The sequence below is a fragment of the Diadema antillarum genome, unplaced genomic scaffold, assembly GCF_040938485.1.
Source record: "Diadema antillarum isolate AM-2024a unplaced genomic scaffold, OU_Dant_1.0 seq00000163_RagTag, whole genome shotgun sequence".
Classification (NCBI taxonomy): domain Eukaryota; kingdom Metazoa; phylum Echinodermata; class Echinoidea; order Diadematoida; family Diadematidae; genus Diadema; species Diadema antillarum.
Genome location: NW_027271234.1, coordinates 1,021,498 through 1,039,108, shown reverse-complemented (window position 1 = coordinate 1,039,108; position 17,611 = coordinate 1,021,498). Strand labels below are relative to the sequence as shown.

The 17,611-nt window shown below is 39.0% G+C and overlaps 1 protein-coding gene across 1 annotated transcript; it reads right to left on the bottom strand.

The window, feature by feature from the left end:
- Positions 1-3,388: 3,388 nt before the first annotated feature.
- Positions 3,389-12,347, bottom strand: LOC139728073 (glutathione S-transferase C-terminal domain-containing protein-like). The gene is made up of 8 exons (XM_071639036.1): positions 11,450-12,347; positions 9,442-10,586; positions 8,376-8,530; positions 7,690-7,805; positions 6,280-6,453; positions 5,220-5,387; positions 4,504-4,573; positions 3,389-3,534 (listed from the first exon to the last, which is right to left on the bottom strand). Exons 1-8 carry the CDS (start codon positions 11,996-11,998, stop codon positions 3,389-3,391), a joined length of 2,523 nt encoding a protein of 840 aa, XP_071495137.1. The 5' UTR covers positions 11,999-12,347.
- Between the last annotated feature and the right edge of the window lie 5,264 nt (positions 12,348-17,611).

Genomic DNA, 17,611 nt, shown 5'->3' with positions numbered 1-17,611 from the left:
AACAAGTGAAAGGGTGGGTGGTGATTGGCAAAAACTTGTTCATCATCATTGAATCTTCCATGTCTAATTCAAATACATCTTCACATATATGGTTATGTACTGTCAAGGAATAGACACTGTACAAGTCACAAGTGCTAGACACAAGTCCAGAGGACTAAATGATAGTTCAACAAATCACTCCAGCCTTCACACATAATCACAATTCAAACTGTCAAAGACCTCTGTGATCAAACATTGGCCCGAGGGGGAATTTTTATCAAGTGCTTCATAATTTTTTTTTTTTTGACAAATTTGCTCTCAGCCAATCAGATGCAAGGATTTCAGTAGCTTAAAACAGTTTGTCAGAAAAAAAATCGGACAAAATGCTGGATAAAATGCCCCCCCCCCCCTGTTTGAAAAAAAAAAAACACAAAACAAAACAAAAACAAAACAAAATCATTGTGCTTCAACAAATGAGACTACCAGCTCTAAATCATGAGGTCCCTGGTTCAATTTCCCTGAAAGCAGTGGGTTGTGACCTTTGGCAAGGCACTTAAACCTCACTGTCTAGTCCTGCAGATCCATGGGACTGAAAAGCCATTAGTCTAATGATAGCTTGCTTCAAGACATTTCAAGTGTTTCCATAGTTTCTGTGTGCAGTAAATCCAAACAAACAATCTTTTATCATCAAACAATGTGGAACTCATGGAAGAAGAATTACCAGTCAGGCAGGCACTTGGAACAGTCTCAAAAACAACGCAACACTAATGATATAGACTTCAACAACAGGCTCTTGGCAAAAGTTATAAATTATACACACAAAAATGCATGTACAGGCAGCTCCTGCTATAACAAAGTCCTTGGGATCAGCAGTTTTCTTTCGATATATATCAAAATATTGTTAAAGCCATACAATACATTATACAAATAACAATATAAAGACAATAATTTTGGGACCTGAAACTTTTAATTCGTTGTCACATAAGTTTTGTTAAAACAGTGTTTGTTATAATGGGAGTGCACTGTATACGCACTAGAACAGAGGGTGAACAGTTGGCAAGATTCTCAGAATTCTGCATCACTGTTAGGGTTTGTTTTAGTGAATTTATGATGAAGTCACAGACACGTGAACGGGATGGGGGGGGGGGAAGGAAATTTGCTTCACATCAAGGTGAAATGACAAAGAGTTCTCAAGATAACTATCTAAACCCACAGAAAGTGTACGACTCTGGTTGTTGTTTTTTCTTCTTCTTCTTTCTTTCTTTTGGCAGATGGGCTCTGGACTGATGTCAATAGGATGGAAATACAAACAGCCACAAGACTGTGCGAGAATGCAGACATAGTCACATGACAATGGCGGGGCAGGTGTGGGGAGGGGGGTGGGGGGAGGAGGCAATGTACTTGAACACTCAATCCATTATTGGCACAACCAGTCCTCTTCAGCCCAACAAAGCAACTTTTCGACAAAAATACTGGACCCTTTTTAATGAAGCTTTTAGGGTGATGGCAGATGTGTACATGCTCAGGAAAATAGTTGTTATTGCACAAGGTGTTAATTTACACTGCTGATTGCATCCGGGCCCAGGATGTAAAATGTTTGAATACTCCACTTACTAAGTGTCACGGATAAACTAGTGCCATTCATACATTATTTGACTCTTTATGTGCCACATTTACACGGCCGACTGAGTGAATGGCTTGCCAAGTTTGCATATTTTGCTTAAACCGACAACGCGCCCAAACCGATCTCAGCATTTCAATTCCAATTTGGAGCTACTTTGATGATGTCTTCCTAATCAACATGTACAGATCATTGCAACTTTGATGTTTCTGATAGAAAGGGATGAGAAAGCCTCTGAGGGAGCAGCTTGTAATTCTGTCTTGAGTAAAACTCCAGCTTTAAATACTGAATTAATAAACAAACAGATCAAAATCATCTATAAGAGTCATTGAAAAATACAATACTGATACAGTACTGGAAAACTGAATTGATTACATATGCTGAATTCTCTTTGATCCTAACCATCAGAACAAAAACCATAGCCAGTCAGATTACTAATGTCAGGAAATCTTTTTCACTGGTCACACTGCTTGTTCTCCAACATATAGTGTATCCGGCTAATAATTCCTTTGGGAAAATGCAGATTTGTAGTCAATCCATTCCACATTCACATTTTGCAGGTTTGTAGAAAGCACTTGAAATAGTAAAAATTGGCATTCTCTATTCCTGTGAGTGAGAAGACCGGGAAACTAAAATCGGATGCACAAATTTCACTTATGCACATTACATGATACAATACGTGCTCCACCTGTCAAATGCAACAGTGAGAATGCAAGTGTTGAAAATCTGTAGCAAGTCCCTATCAAAAACTTCAATATACACGTAAATATGATGAGTATGGTAATAGGAGCATACCTACATGTACTGTTCAAGTAAGCTTTATTTGACTTTGACGCAAGTGTTCAAACAAACATTAATGCCAACCAGAGTAGAAGGAAATATGACTACCTTCCTCCAGCAGCTTACATGCCCCAGAAGAACACAAACAGGTCTAGAAGGGTTCAGTTCATAGCAAGGACAGCAAAAGTCTATCAACACACACACACATACAAACACGTCCATTAACCCATTTACACTCGTATGTCAAAAGAAAATGCCTGTACACAGTGTAACAAGTGCCTACATTCAATGTATGGGTACATGCCCCTCAGTCTGATACCTTTAATGAGCTGGGCATGACTCAGCGGAGCAGCCTGGATTATCAGTCTTTGTTGCGGGTGACCCATTCACAGACCTGCTGCTACCTGGAAGGCACAAGTCTGGCTGGCTGGCTGTGGGAGAGACAGCCTGTGACTTGCCTTAGCAAGGAATGTCAGCTTCAACACCATGCCATGAGGACGTGACAGTGGTTCAGTCCCAAATAAAAACTGCTTTACACTCCACAGCTCCCACTTTCAAGGCCCAGAGAGAAAGAGCAGATAGGCCAATGCTAATTGGGGCATCATGTTGCCTGAGGCTCTGCTTAGAGGTAAACCACTTTGTCCCATGGATATGACATGAAACAGCAGTCCTCAACGTTGGTACACTAACAACCTTGTCATGTGAAAGACTCTTCTTTACTTCTTCTCCTGGCAAGAAGCAGGCTGGATTCTTTATGAAGTGCCCCCTTTCATACGCCTTCCAGAAAATTGATGAAAACACAAAAAAGAAGGGAAAGGAAAGGATGAAGACCAGAGGAACAAGTAAAAAAAGGTGAAGGAGCAGGAAGAAAAAAAGTAAAAGAGGAAGAATTAAAATTAAAGAAGAAGGAATAAAAGAAAGAGGAGAAGGAGGAGAAGGGGGGAAGAAAGACAAGGACAAGAAAAAGGAAGACAAAGATGATGAGAGGGAAGGGATGCAGCTGGAACACTACTTCATGCGAGGAGACACGCCAATTAGGAGGTTGTTCTTGGGAGAGCAAGCAGCTGGTTTCAGAGAACACACTGTGACGTCGTAGCCATGTTGTCTAGCCAGCTCGGCACGATCCTTATCAATGAATCCCATGCAATGCTTGCCTGTGTACAAATCAATCAAATACCAACACAGACATTAGCTCTTTCTCAACAACAACTAGTACAAAACGTCCTAGTTTGAATGAAAATACACAACTGTAACTTTGAAGCTCCGTATAACTCTATGCAAATACACACACTATAAAATTTGAACTGAATACAGAAATGCAAATAAAACCCTCCCTTTAAGGGAAATGTCTTGTGACATGTTCAAGATACTTTTAGTCTATCATTCCTTGTACCCTATTCAACTTGATTGTCATCATGTTGCCTTTAGTAGCTGAATGTGGGGAAAGTGAAAAGTCAATATTTCTAATAATGAAACAATGTTATCACAGTGCGTCAAACATTTTTATGCCATGTACCATGTAAAGGAGGTAACGATGAACAATAACACTGGACTTTTACTTGGCATTTCATCATTTGCTTACAAAGTTTAGAAATTAAAACACATAATTTTGATGATATTGGATAGATCACTCAATGTTGCTAACGAATAACTGCTTGATACTGCTCACACCAGTGCCTCAACATAAAAAACAACAACTTTATACTTATAAAATGAATAATCATTGGGCAGTGACTGTCGTTTCCTGGGCTTCAGCTTTTTCAGTACAGGCATATTAACAGCGCCCTCTTGAACATTTTCAAGACCAACCTTTTGTGCACAAAGCCTGTCTCTATCTCTCACCTAATATAGCCTAAAGTTAGTGTGCCCTAAAGGCCTGTGAAGGATGATGCTTCAGTATCATAAATATTCAGCGACATAAATTCAATCTTCTTGCAATAGATGAATTCAAATACTATATACAAGTATATACATATACGTGTCATACAAAGACCTCATGTATATGTGTAATAAAAAAAAATCCTGAGGTTAGGTCTTATCCTCTTTAAACTATCAAATTGATTGCGATCATTTCTAAACGAACTGCAAATAGAGGCAAAGCAAAAAAAGACCATGAATAGTACCTTGCTTTGCATGGAAGCTCTCAAAATCCCAGCAAGTCTGTTCTGCACCATGTCCAATCAGAAAATAATCCTGTAAGAGATTGACAATTCAAGGTATTTACCAGAAACCCAATCTTTTAATGCATAAGGCAATGATAAATCAGTAAGTTTAAATGATCAGCTGCAATTTGCAGAATGATTCTTCTCAGTCATAGGGGATATAGCCTTTGCATACATGGGATAGTTGCTCTGGAACAAATGAGAAATGTTTCATCTGTTGAATCTTTCCAGAACTGCATGAAGACACAACTCGTCAGTTCCACTTTTGCAATGATACATGCTCTTTTGTTTGTGTGTCTCACTTTATTTATCGTTTTATCTTATTTTTAACTGTTTGCATCTTATTGTGCCTTACACATCATAAAAGGTGGAGTTGGTGCATTGTGAATACCAAACATTACAGATACATGTACCATGCCAGTCATAGTCATCAATTCTGGCATCAGACTTTAAAGATATACTTTACTTGCAAACATCAGAGTCTTAACTGGTCTAAACAGGGATATCTAGTTTTCATTGGCCTCACATAGCACTTTACTGTATCATATATTATTGTACTATTTATTGCAGATGCAGATCCCATCGTATTTGTATTTGTTTGTTTGTTTGTTCCTTTTTTTAAAATAACCAACCGCAAGACTGAACCAAATAAACACAATTGTCAATTTTCCACCCACCCTCTTAGAGATGCTAGATTCTTGGAAGGCCAGACTGCGAGGATAGGTCATGTGGTGGGTGTCATGGAGGGAGCCATAGCAACAAGGGCTACAGACAAAGGACGCCCCCTGTTGAAGGCACTTGTCTAGGACGATGTCCGTCGCTACACCACACGCATGCAGAGACACCTATGGAAGAAAATGAGAGGAAAAGCACTTAGTGCTTGAAGAGTTACCTTTTCAGTACTCACTACATAGCTTCTTTCAAGCTAATACATAGTTCTCAGAAAGGCTCAAAATTCATCTTTCACCATTTGGAATTTGCTTGCAGCACATCAAAAGGGTCTACAAAGAAACTTACCTGGCTGACGCAATTTGCGAAGATAATGATTTGCAAAGATTATTATGAGTTGTTTTGAAATATTCTGACATCGCAAGTAAATGTCAGTGTAACCAACTTTTATTCCTGAAGTGCTCTCGCACCTGGTTCCAAGCAAAAGCTATAACAAAACACTGTGATATCATCACTTCACTACTCTATACCTGATATCTTCCCACACCATATATTCTCTCCTACATATCTGTGCTCATTTTAACTTTATTTCCAGATTGTATCAGGCCATAGGATAAAAACTGAAAATTAGCCAATCGATGTTTCAATTACAGTAAACTTTGCATGAGTCAAAGTCCCCAAACTGCAGAAAGTGCTTCAACTCATGCGACATCGGGACTACAAGAGATTGCAATTTTTCTGGAAGCCTCCTACAGAACCAGGGAGACTTTTGGTATTTCTGCAATTTTGATGTCGCTGTATAATCCAGTTTAGAAGGTCAAATAAGATGCACAAAATTTTTTCTAAATCTTAGTTGAACAGGCATATGGTTTGCATGCGCTCACGTTAACCTTTCATACAAAGCTGCGCTAAACAACTCAATCATCATATCGGAAGTTTTTTGCCACAGACAGCCATGGGCTACAGAAGAATTCTCTGTGACATTTAAATCAGTAAGAAAATTGGCACATGCACTAAAATGGCAACATCTGGTTAACATCACAGTGAACGAGACAGTACTACACATACCCCAGTGTCAAAATTGCCGCAGAAGTAATCTATGTTGCTCATGTAGATGGTGACATTCTCCAAGTTCAAAGTCTGGACACGGTCCAGCGCGCGACGTAGCGACTCTTCCTTGTTGTCAATCATGACCACGTGGCACTCGGGCAAGCAGTAGGCCAGAGCGATTCCCAGATGACCCTGCAACCAGAGTCAACAACAGAGAGGGATTAATAGCCAGACAGTGTTGGAAATCTGTTGCATGGCAATACTTCAAACATTAAACATTGATATAAAGTGTATCATAGTGGAAGTTGGATAACCACAACTGGTGCAAGACAATGGACAATTATATTGGCCTGACAAGAGAAAACACACATCAATCATGCTTAAGCAAAACAAATAAACCAACCCTTCTCCCCCCCCCCAAAAAAAAGAACATTTAATGCTCCAAAATATTTCCAAACAACACAAAATCATGATGGTCATAACTAAAGAAAAGTGAACAAGTCACATATAGGCTTAAGACTCTGCTGAAAACTAATTTTTTCAGTAGGTAGTCTTTTGGAATGGTCCGGTTGCAGGTCGGTCGCTGGAGGTGCACACTGACTTTGATTTTCAGTATTCATTTATCGTACATGTATTTATACACTGTTTCTATTGTTTGAATTACATATGCCTTTTTTAAATTTTTGTATAATTTTGGACTAAATATTATTTTTCCGGTAAACTGTACACTTAGAAACATCTGTATTAAGTGAATAATAAATGTATTGTAGTATTATCATTATTACTATTATTATTATTATCATTATTATCACTATTGTTATCATTATCATTATCATTATTATTATTATTATTATTATTATTATTATTATTATTATTATTATTATTATTATTATTATCATTATTATTATAATTATTATTCTTATTCTTATTCTTATTATTATCATTATCATTATTATTATTATTATTATTATTATTATTATTCAAGGTTACCAACCATGTAAACAACATTGCAATATTCTGAGGACTGAAAAGGCTTATTTTTAGTGCCAAAGAAAAAAACAACAACAAGCAGAATTTTTACCATTCCTGCAATAGACATGTGCAGTAACACATTTTGGGAAAAACAGTATTTTTGACAAAATAATACAAATATGCAATCATTGCCACCTCTGCGTATTCAAATAGCCGGCAGGTGAACACTTTAGACATTGGCCATGGGTGAAACTCTGTCATATCTATCTTGTTTTGAATCATTACAGTGTAGCTTGTGTTCTCATCACCTAGCATGCTGGACTCTTGTGTATGTACATCACACCAAGTTTAACACTAATATGACCCAGCTGTAGAAGTCCGACACATCGACATTTTCCTCAGTCAGAGGAAAAGACGTGCTGAAGACCACTAAAAAAGTGATTGCTTGCTACCCACCCCTCCACTGCAGAAGTCCAGTATTCTGTGTCCAGGCCTGGCCATGTCTCTGACCGCTGCCACAATATTCTCAATCTGCTGCTCCTTATTCTGGGCCCTCTTGGCATCCAGCTCACCTATAAGGGAAGGGGTCAGTGATGAACAAGATCAAAAGTTTTTACCTTCTGATTTTGCTTGAAAACCAGTGCATAGAAACTGCTTCGCCTTTCTCTTCCATCTTTATCATATGTAGTAGGGGTTCTTGTGTTCCAGGAGATGATAAATGGTAACTTTTCATACCAACAGCTGCATATGATTTTTCTAATCTATAATGTGGCTCATGAACTTTTTTATTGAAGGATGTCTTTGGTATCATTATACATGTACATCGATAAATTTTCTGCCATTACTATCAAATATTCAAAGATTCTCATCAGGTGCTTTATGTTATGTTCACCATTGTCCATGATAATAATACTAATAATAATTAGTAGCAGTAGCAGTAGTAGCAGCAGAAGTATGATGATAATGAAATAGTAACACAACTAAAGAGAATAATGATGATGATATCATTGTTATCATTGTTGTTTTACTATCATTCTCATTATTGCTATTAAACTGTTCACAGTTAAATGTCCTAAAAGGACCATGGTTTTCTCCAACTCCCATAAAACTAAAAGCAAAACAAAACAGGCCGTCTTGAATACCTTCAATGGGGCAGACAGCCGGTGGGAATGACCTCCAGTCAAGGATGGTTTCACCAGAGGGGTGTTCAGCCGACTCCACCCCGAGTCCCTTACCCTCAAGCATCTCGATGACAAGGGGAAGCGACTTCCTGAGAAGCTCACGGACAATTGGGCGACTAAAGAGGGCGACAATTGAGGTCATACTCTTTCACTAAATTAGCTCACGGACAATTGGGCGACTATAGAGGGCGACAATTGAAGTCATACTCTGTCACAAAATTATTGACACCTGCCATCAAAACCCAAGCTGTGTGATGCAGCCATCAACATGAAAATCTGACAGTGATTTGAAGTCACTGACCTTCGAATGATCATTTTCATCGTCTTTTTCACTTCACAATTATCAATTATCATGTTTCTCACAAATATCAACAGACACAGAGGAACATGTATGTTATAGTTTAGATGTTACACAATGGACACAAGGGGAACATAAATATTTTATAGTTTAGACGTTACTCCTTGTTTTTGAAGGCAAATAACCAATCTAGGACAAACTTTGCATACGAACTCGAAAGAACAGCTCATTACCTATAGATATTTCGGAGCTTCAGCACAGACTTGGGTGGCTACCAGAGAACATATCTGAAACATGTCATACAAAGGATGTGCCTAAAAGTTTCCTTCTGCATAGATTAAAAATCTTTATTTCCTGTGTACTTTGGATGGCCAGGAGGTAAGTGAATGATTGACACTGCACTTTAATATATTGTTATCCACATAATCAGCTATTAGTATTTCTTCCACATCAGCCTTGCCCAGTAGTTGTCTGAAGGACTGGAGAATCTAATGAACTAAATTTCTTGAATGAATCTACAATTATCTTGCACAAACACAGAATATTTTACAAATATGACTTTAAAAATCCGGATTTGATGACATTTTTATGAATTCACTTAAAGAGACAAAACAAATTCCAAAGTGAGGCTGCTGTTGTCTCTGAAATTTTCAATCTAGCGCAACAAATGCAGCATATATGTAAACTTTCTTTACTCATTGCAAGATTTCTCAGTGCGTGGTGACCTACCTTACACCTAGATTCCTCACTCCATGCTGTATGTCCTCTCCCGCTGGGCAAATTTTTGCTCCAGTGTCATCCACTTTGTCACAAGTTGAGTTGGTACTCGTCTCATTGAGGTGAGAAACATCAACTTCCGTCAGTTTTAAACATCCCAGAACCCTTCTCACATGTGGAACAGTCCACATGCGTTCATACCAGCGAATTACAAGTGGCATGAGTTTGCAAACTTCTTGGACTCTTCCATTTAGCTTACAGGTGTGTAAATACAAATGAACTGGGACAAACAATGCAAAGTCTGCCAGTGTTACATCAACACCTAGAGCAAAGTCGTGTGGGAGATTTGGAAGACTGTCCTTGGGAACTGGCTTGCGAGGCTGCTTCCTCTTCTGCCTTTTGGGCTTGCCGGAATTGACAACATTTAAATCAGGAATATCACTCTTCTGTGTCTGATGGGCAGTGCTATCTGCAACAGATGATTTGGAATCATGTGTTTGCTTGTTGCCTGAGGCTGATATACTCCTTGAGGAGCGCTGAAGCAGCTGCTTCTTGAGGTTGCGCTGCTCTTTCTTGTTGACAAGATTTAAAGTGGCACTGAATTCTGAGTGGAGCTCTTCACCGCTGTTTGCAGGAGCTGTTACCGAAGAATCTCTCGTGCCACTCTCTTTCATTCTGTTGATACTTTCCAGTTTGTTCGTATCCTCATCCATGAAAGCCACTACTCGCTCACTGCTTATCAATGCTTCCAGCTCATTTTGTCTACTTCCAGTTGTTATATCATCTACAGGAGCACCGGTGCTTAAACGAGCACTTCCAACCTCATCAACTGGCACATCTCCTCTGCTAGTGTTTATGTTTTCCTCTGCAATCCCATTGGTGACTTTACTTTTGTTTCCCTTGCTTCCATTCCCATCACTGTTGACCCCTATGCTGCCACTCTTCAGCAGTTTTCTCCTCAACTTCTCAGAGTTGAAAGTGGCCACAGGCTGGTCCAAGAGTTCCTGGAATTTCCTCAGACACTGGGGGAAGCTAAAGTCTCTACTATCAGCAGACTTCTCCAGGAATGATGAGATCTCCCGCGGGGCATCTACCTCAACCAGCCTGGTCCACACACTGGATTCGGAGCAGGATTTCAGGCATGTCTGACGAAATCCCTGCAGCAAACACACATAAAGGTAACTAACTTACATCAATTCATATGGCTTTGTGAAGTGAAGAGATAGAAAATACTTGAACATTCACTAAATTTTTCCTGTTTTCTGGCAAGATCAAAGATGATATAATGAAATGAAAGGAAACACTTGATTTCTACAATGTATGTTAACCCGTTGAGGATGGGCTGATTTTGCTACAACACGCATTTCCCATAGACACCTGCCCGATTATACCAAGACTTGCCCTCAACAGGTTTAGTGCAGTTGTCACATTTCCAGGAGCATGACATTTTTTTTTTAAATTCAACTGTGTCAGTTCTGAAATTCAATGTTTAACTGTCTACTTTGACAGTCAACAAATGAAGAATGAAAATACAAAACAATTCTTTCATAGAATAAGTTTGAATAAAGGAAAAGAGGGATGGAAATTAAATCCAATTTCGAATAGGATCCTTCAATAATAACAGACTTCATCGTGTCAAACAATGGAGAAGATTCCAAAAAGAGACCGTCTTGTTGAGCTTTAAAGTGATTACATATCATGTGAAATATGTTTGATTCATGGTCAAATAATGGGGATCATACAACTATCATAATTAGAAAATGCCCTTTACAGAATAGATTAACCCTTTGAGGACGAGTCCCGAGTATACTCGGGCAAGTGTCTATGGGAATTCCATGTTGTAGCAAAATCAAACCGTCCTCAACGGGTTAAGAATGGAACTGGCCCAAACTTGAAAATATGACAAGGTGTCATAACAAAATAAAAACATAGTGTTCCAATGCAACAAAAATGATTTTAAAAATGTAGCAAATGGGTATTCAATAAAAATTACAAACAGGCATTCAAAAATGTCACTTACAAGTAATGATAACAGATTTCTGTGAGGTTCTTGAGGAGCAGACGCCTGGACGATACGTCTCAGCACATTAGCCAACCCTGAAATACACATCTGACCACCATGGAGGAGGATGCACGGAAGCTGGCAATCCTGTACCACACGAGGGAGCTCTTCCCATCCCCTGGTGATGCTGTTCTGCAGGCACTCGGGCACTTGCACGAGATTGGTGGGCCTATCTGCCTCCTTTGGAAGGTCCCGCAACAAGGGACCCTTGAGTTGCTCCTCATCATCTGGTTGTCCATCCGATACACTTCCCCTACAATTTCTCCTTTCAGTGTGTGCACTCTCTTCCTGCTCAAGGTCTGGAGGCAAATTTTGGGGATGACCATTAACTCCCTGTGCGGGATTCCGTAAACTCTGCCTGGCAGTGACCAATACAGTGCTGACCTTCGAATAAGAACAATACTGTTGAAGGAAGACTGCTACGAGAGATGGAACTGTTAAGCAGTCCTCCCTGTGACCACACTGCAGATACAGGACATCTGTCTTTCGTTCCTGCGACTGCGTCATTGTGGAAGAGGTGGGGGCTGTTCACTGCTATGCAAATTTTCTGCATTAGGAGCTCAGTTGACGCTCATCACTACATGGAGCTGCCTTATCCTTGGAAGACGCCTGTAACATCTGGAGAGGTAACAGGTAGAAAAAAAAAGGACAATCTAAATTTCAAGCACCTCGTAATGGACGACATCAGCAGCAAGACGAATGACATGGCTGCATGACGTTAACGCTGCTGCCTAAGTTGAAGTCTTACATTGATTTTTTTTAATTATGAAAACATATACACTAGCAAGTAACATGAGGCAGAACAAATTTACCTTGTTGTCGCAGATGACACCTTACTTATTTCAGCACAGTTCTGTTGTGAAGAATAATTTTTTTTAAAGCAAGATTACTTGCATCACACGCTAACATAACAAATTGATGGTGTGTATGAGTTTTCAGTTTCAGATTGAAAACAACTTGTCTTTTAGTTTTAACACTTTTACACTGTAGAATTTGTAGAATCTGTAAGGAAACAAAGCAACAAAAAAAGGAGAGAAAGATAACAAAAAATGAATATAAAATAGCTTTGAACACAGATAACACTTTGAATGTTACACTTGATGCAAATATCTGCACAGAACTTTGAAATAGACAGTAGATAGATCTATAGATAACCAAAGTGAGTCTACACAGCTGGTCTACTCTAGAGAAACACAGTGTCAGCATCATCAGTAGTGCCACAGTCACAGCTTATAACTATTCACTGGGGGCCTGTTTCACAAAGAATCTACGTCAATCTTAAGATACCGGTACACTAAAAATTATAGTATGCCACTGGTTTCCATGTTCAATTTTATTAGCCTTTCACCATCAACTTCGAATTTTCATTTGACATTAATATTTGAATAATTCCTTTGTTACTGTTATTTTATCTTGTATTATCAAGGAGGTTTGAGAAATGGAGTTCCAACTGGCTGTAAACATTCAAACAGCTGTCAGTTTTCTTTTGATATACAAAGGAATTCCACAGGTGCACTTGTGCCTTTGATGATCTGGGTTCGATGCCGCCGTCTTTCCGAGCAAAGAGATGTTTTGAAACGCTATACATAATGTCGGCTATATTTTGTTTGTTTTTGTATTACAGGAAATTAGATTTCAGCTAATGATAAGGCATATGAAAAAAAAAAGTAACTCCTGTCCAAGATTATGTCAAGAAGTATAAATCTGAGCCGTACGTTGTGAAAATATTTGAACTGCACCCTTACTGGAAAGTTGGTTTTATCATCTTTCCGATCACCTTTGACAAATGAAACTGGTATGGTATATCTTCAAGTGTAGTTCGTTATTAAGTTATATGTTAGATTAGTGTAAAAACATGTAAAGTCGGGTAATTTTAATTCTTAATTCATCAATTTTTTTTTGGAATTTTTATTCGCACATCCCTGTGTCTGTACCATTATGTACCGCTCATGTTTCATAAGAAGGGACAGCGAAAAGTAATTACCATCACAAAGACATATCTTCCATTGAGAGTGCCGAGCCATGATGCAATGCCACATGAACCAATTGTCTTCCTATCTGTGAGGCAGCTCCGGTGCAGCACATACTTTAAATATTTCTTAGTGGCGGCATCAAACATGGGATCAAAGGGAATAACACTGTTGTTACTCCATCTCTTGAACCTCCTTGGTATTATTATCAATGGCTAGAATATGCAAAAAAAAAAAAGTCTCCAAAATCTTCATTTTTACTGGAAAGTTAAGCAACATTGACAACACACACAGCATACTGGTACCATTTAGAGTCTGTTAGTCAATCTTAGATTTTAGGATTGACTTGGATTTCTTCTTTTACTTTTTCTTTCTTTTTTTTTGAAACAGGCCCTCCAGGCCTGTTGCTGTAAACTGTGGTTACAATACAATAAAGAAGTCAGGCTATTGTGTTGGACAGACAAAGGAGTACTGGTATTAAAGGACAGACCGAAAAACGTTCATTCATTGTAACGATTGTTAGACATGGTAACTTTAGACTGGGGTGTATTGTTGGTTTAGACCAGAGTTCAGATAAATGGACAATTCGACCACTTGAATGAAGAAAAGAGAACAGATATGATCCAAGTCATACATGAGGATAACCGCACACCAGCGACCCCAACCCGTAAAAGGGCCGTATCGAGTACTGGTTACAGCGCCCCGCGACGGGGTTAACATGAGGATAGTCCGACCAGACGCTGTGAAAGCAACTGGGCTGTGTATTTTCTAGTTAGGCCTTCTATTCTAGTTAACATGAGGACTGGTATAGTATACCAAAGAACCAATTTACTTTTCAACGTCCAAATGAAATTTTTGCTTATTAATTACTGGTAAACTTAACTTTACTTTGTAAGTTTGTTACTTTTTTTTCCAAATTTACTGAAACTGAGTCCTTTAGCAATTATCGACTAAATTTAACTGTTCAGTGTTCAATGATCCTGATGTCATTGTTAGAATAACACTCTAAATTTAACTGTTGTTACGTGCTAACACAACAGTAAACACTCGTTACAATCGACAAGGTAATTATCAAACATTTCTACAAAGTGCACTAACGACCTCTCTACAAAAGTGACAGAAAACTCAACTTGTTGATTGTGGGGATTGTGGTCGCTAACCTGGAAGAAGAAGAAGAAGGAGAACCTCTCACTTGCCAAGTAAATTTAGGTGTTTATATTTTTCGTCTGCTACTGCTGCGACAACGTAGCCCAGTGCTGCCGGGCTGCCGGGCTAGTGCCACTGCGGTACTGCGCTGTGTACCACGTACCTCCTACATACTGCATGCATGATCCAAGAAGGGTCCATGTGCGCTGCCATTTTGGTTTCTTTTGCCGTAGATGGCGACATACCTTTGCCGATGTCTCGAAGGATCATTACTCGGACACAGTACTCTTGTCAACGTGTGCACTAACACGATATATAGCCGGCGGAACGAGGTGGGGGGGGGGGGGGGGGGGGGCACTTTTTTGCACCATACAAAGGCATACATAAGGTGTCACCATCCCCCCCCCTCCTTAAAAAAAAAATGACTCGAATGAATTTTTTTGTTTGTTTTTTGTTTTTTTGCTTGTCAGCTGAAGAAACCCGGAAGTGGAAGGAGAAAGATGAGCTGAAGATCTTTTTTTTTTTTTTGCTAGCTTGTCAGCTGAAGAAACCCGGAAGTGCCACCAGAAGTAAGTTGCGCCCACTTTTGAAAACGCTCCGCCGGCCCGGGGCCTGCTATGAACTACTAGTATTGATAAGCATACTAACTTGAACATCAGGGCCTCTTAAACTTTCTATGATTACTTTTAGATTATTATGTTGAAAATCATGATAGCCATCTCGTACTTCTAAGTGGCAGGACTGTAGAAAACTAATTGTAAAATGCGCTTCATCTCTCTTGAGTATAGGGCATGCACAAACCTAATAACTTTCCCAAGTAACTTTCATCCAGATACTGTGTCTTCATTGGCTTGATGAGGCGTAGGCCTACCACACCAACGACCAATAGCTGTATACCATTTTTCACAATTACACTTTCAGATCCTCCAAACAGAGGCAATTTCACCTTTATCCAACCATAAACTTTCGAAATAAAGAATGGGTCTGATGCCGTTTTCATCAAAGCAATGATTGATAAGCATTCCGCATTAGGCCTATAGTACTCCTACGGTACGTGGTAGCTGTTCATCTGATTCATCGTGGTAGGGCCTAGTAGTTGAATCAACATAACATGGTATGCAAATTACATAATATCACGCATAAAAAGTGAGATTGCAAAGGTACTCGATTACACGAAATATTGCAGTATTATATAGCTGAGATAGAAACCTAACACCCTGACACTTTCCAGCAGTAAGTTAAATCTGTTTAACATCTTTGTGCGCCCGTTTCTTACTTGAACAAACATGCACGAAGGAACAATTATTGTACTGATATTGAGGACGAGATAATTATAGGTGTCCTATATAACTATCAGTTTAGATGTTGCTAAGGTATGGCGTGAACAAATTATACCCAGGGGCCAGGGATAAATTCCTTTGCTTCCCGGCATCTCCATAATCTTTTAAATTGAAAAGGTATTATCTAAGTTCACGTACCATACAAAGGCATACATAAGGTGTCACCATCCCCCCCCCCTCCTTAAAAAAAAAATGACTCGAATGAATTTTTTTGTTTGTTTTTTGTTTTTTTGCTTGTCAGCTGAAGAAACCCGGAAGTGGAAGGAGAAAGATGAGCTGAAGATCTTTTTTTTTTTTTGCTAGCTTGTCAGCTGAAGAAACCCGGAAGTGCCACCAGAAGTAAGTTGCGCCCACTTTTGAAAACGCTCCGCCGGCCCGGGGCCTGCTATGAACTACTAGTATTGATAAGCATACTAACTTGAACATCAGGGCCTCTTAAACTTTCTATGATTACTTTTAGATTATTATGTTGAAAATCATGATAGCCATCTCGTACTTCTAAGTGGCAGGACTGTAGAAAACTAATTGTAAAATGCGCTTCATCTCTCTTGAGTATAGGGCATGCACAAACCTAATAACTTTCCCAAGTAACTTTCATCCAGATACTGTGTCTTCATTGGCTTGATGAGGCGTAGGCCTACCACACCAACGACCAATAGCTGTATACCATTTTTCACAATTACACTTTCAGATCCTCCAAACAGAGGCAATTTCACCTTTATCCAACCATAAACTTTCGAAATAAAGAATGGGTCTGATGCCGTTTTCATCAAAGCAATGATTGATAAGCATTCCGCATTAGGCCTATAGTACTCCTACGGTACGTGGTAGCTGTTCATCTGATTCATAGTGGTAGGGCCTAGTAGTTGAATCAACATAACATGGTATGCAAATTACATAATATCACGCATAAAAAGTGAGATTGCAAAGGTACTCGATTACACGAAATATTGCAGTATTATATAGCTGAGATAGAAACCTAACACCCTGACACTTTCCAGCAGTAAGTTAAATCTGTTTAACATCTTTGTGCGCCCGTTTCTTACTTGAACAAACATGCACGAAGGAACAATTATTGTACTGATATTGAGGACGAGATAATTATAGGTGTCCTATATAACTATCAGTTTAGATGTTGCTAAGGTATGGCGTGAACAAATTATACCCAGGGGCCAGGGATAAATTCCTTTGCTTCCCGGCATCTCCATAATCTTTTAAATTGAAAAGGTATTATCTAAGTTCACGTATGATCTTTAAATGTGTATTGATTATCAAGAAATAAACACCAATATTAAAGGCATCCTTGCAGACTAAACTACCGGTCGACTCTTTCCATATCTTTTTCTATATCCACATAGTATCATTATATTCAAGACCAGTAATTTCTAGGTAAGATAAACACATTCCATGCAATCGTTTAATCCAATTCAATCCAATCCAATCCAATTCAAATCAATTCAATTCAATTCAATTCAATTCAATTCAATTCAAATCATTTTATTTCCACATAGTACAAAACAATCAGAACGCTTATGAGTACGAAAATTTTTGTATCATGACGTCAGGCGAAACAAACAGAGAGAAAGAATTTATTGCACTCTAATCCCTAACAGAAATTTTCGTATATAGGCCTGTATAGTCTCGGCGTGTCCTGTCTGACTCCA

What these genes read in the sequence shown, in the direction of transcription:
- LOC139728073 (XM_071639036.1), bottom strand. Translation starts at nt 11,998, where the DNA reads ATGACGCAGTCGCAGGAACGAAAGACAGATGTCCTGTATCTGCAGTGT. An exon ending in GAAATCTGTTATCATTACTT is followed by an intron (nt 10,587 to 11,449) that starts GTAAGTGACATT and finishes TGTTTGCTGCAG; the next exon opens with GGATTTCGTCAGACATGCCT. An exon ending in GAGCTTCCATGCAAAGCAAG is followed by an intron (nt 3,535 to 4,503) that starts GTACTATTCATG and finishes ATTTGTACACAG; the next exon opens with GCAAGCATTGCATGGGATTC.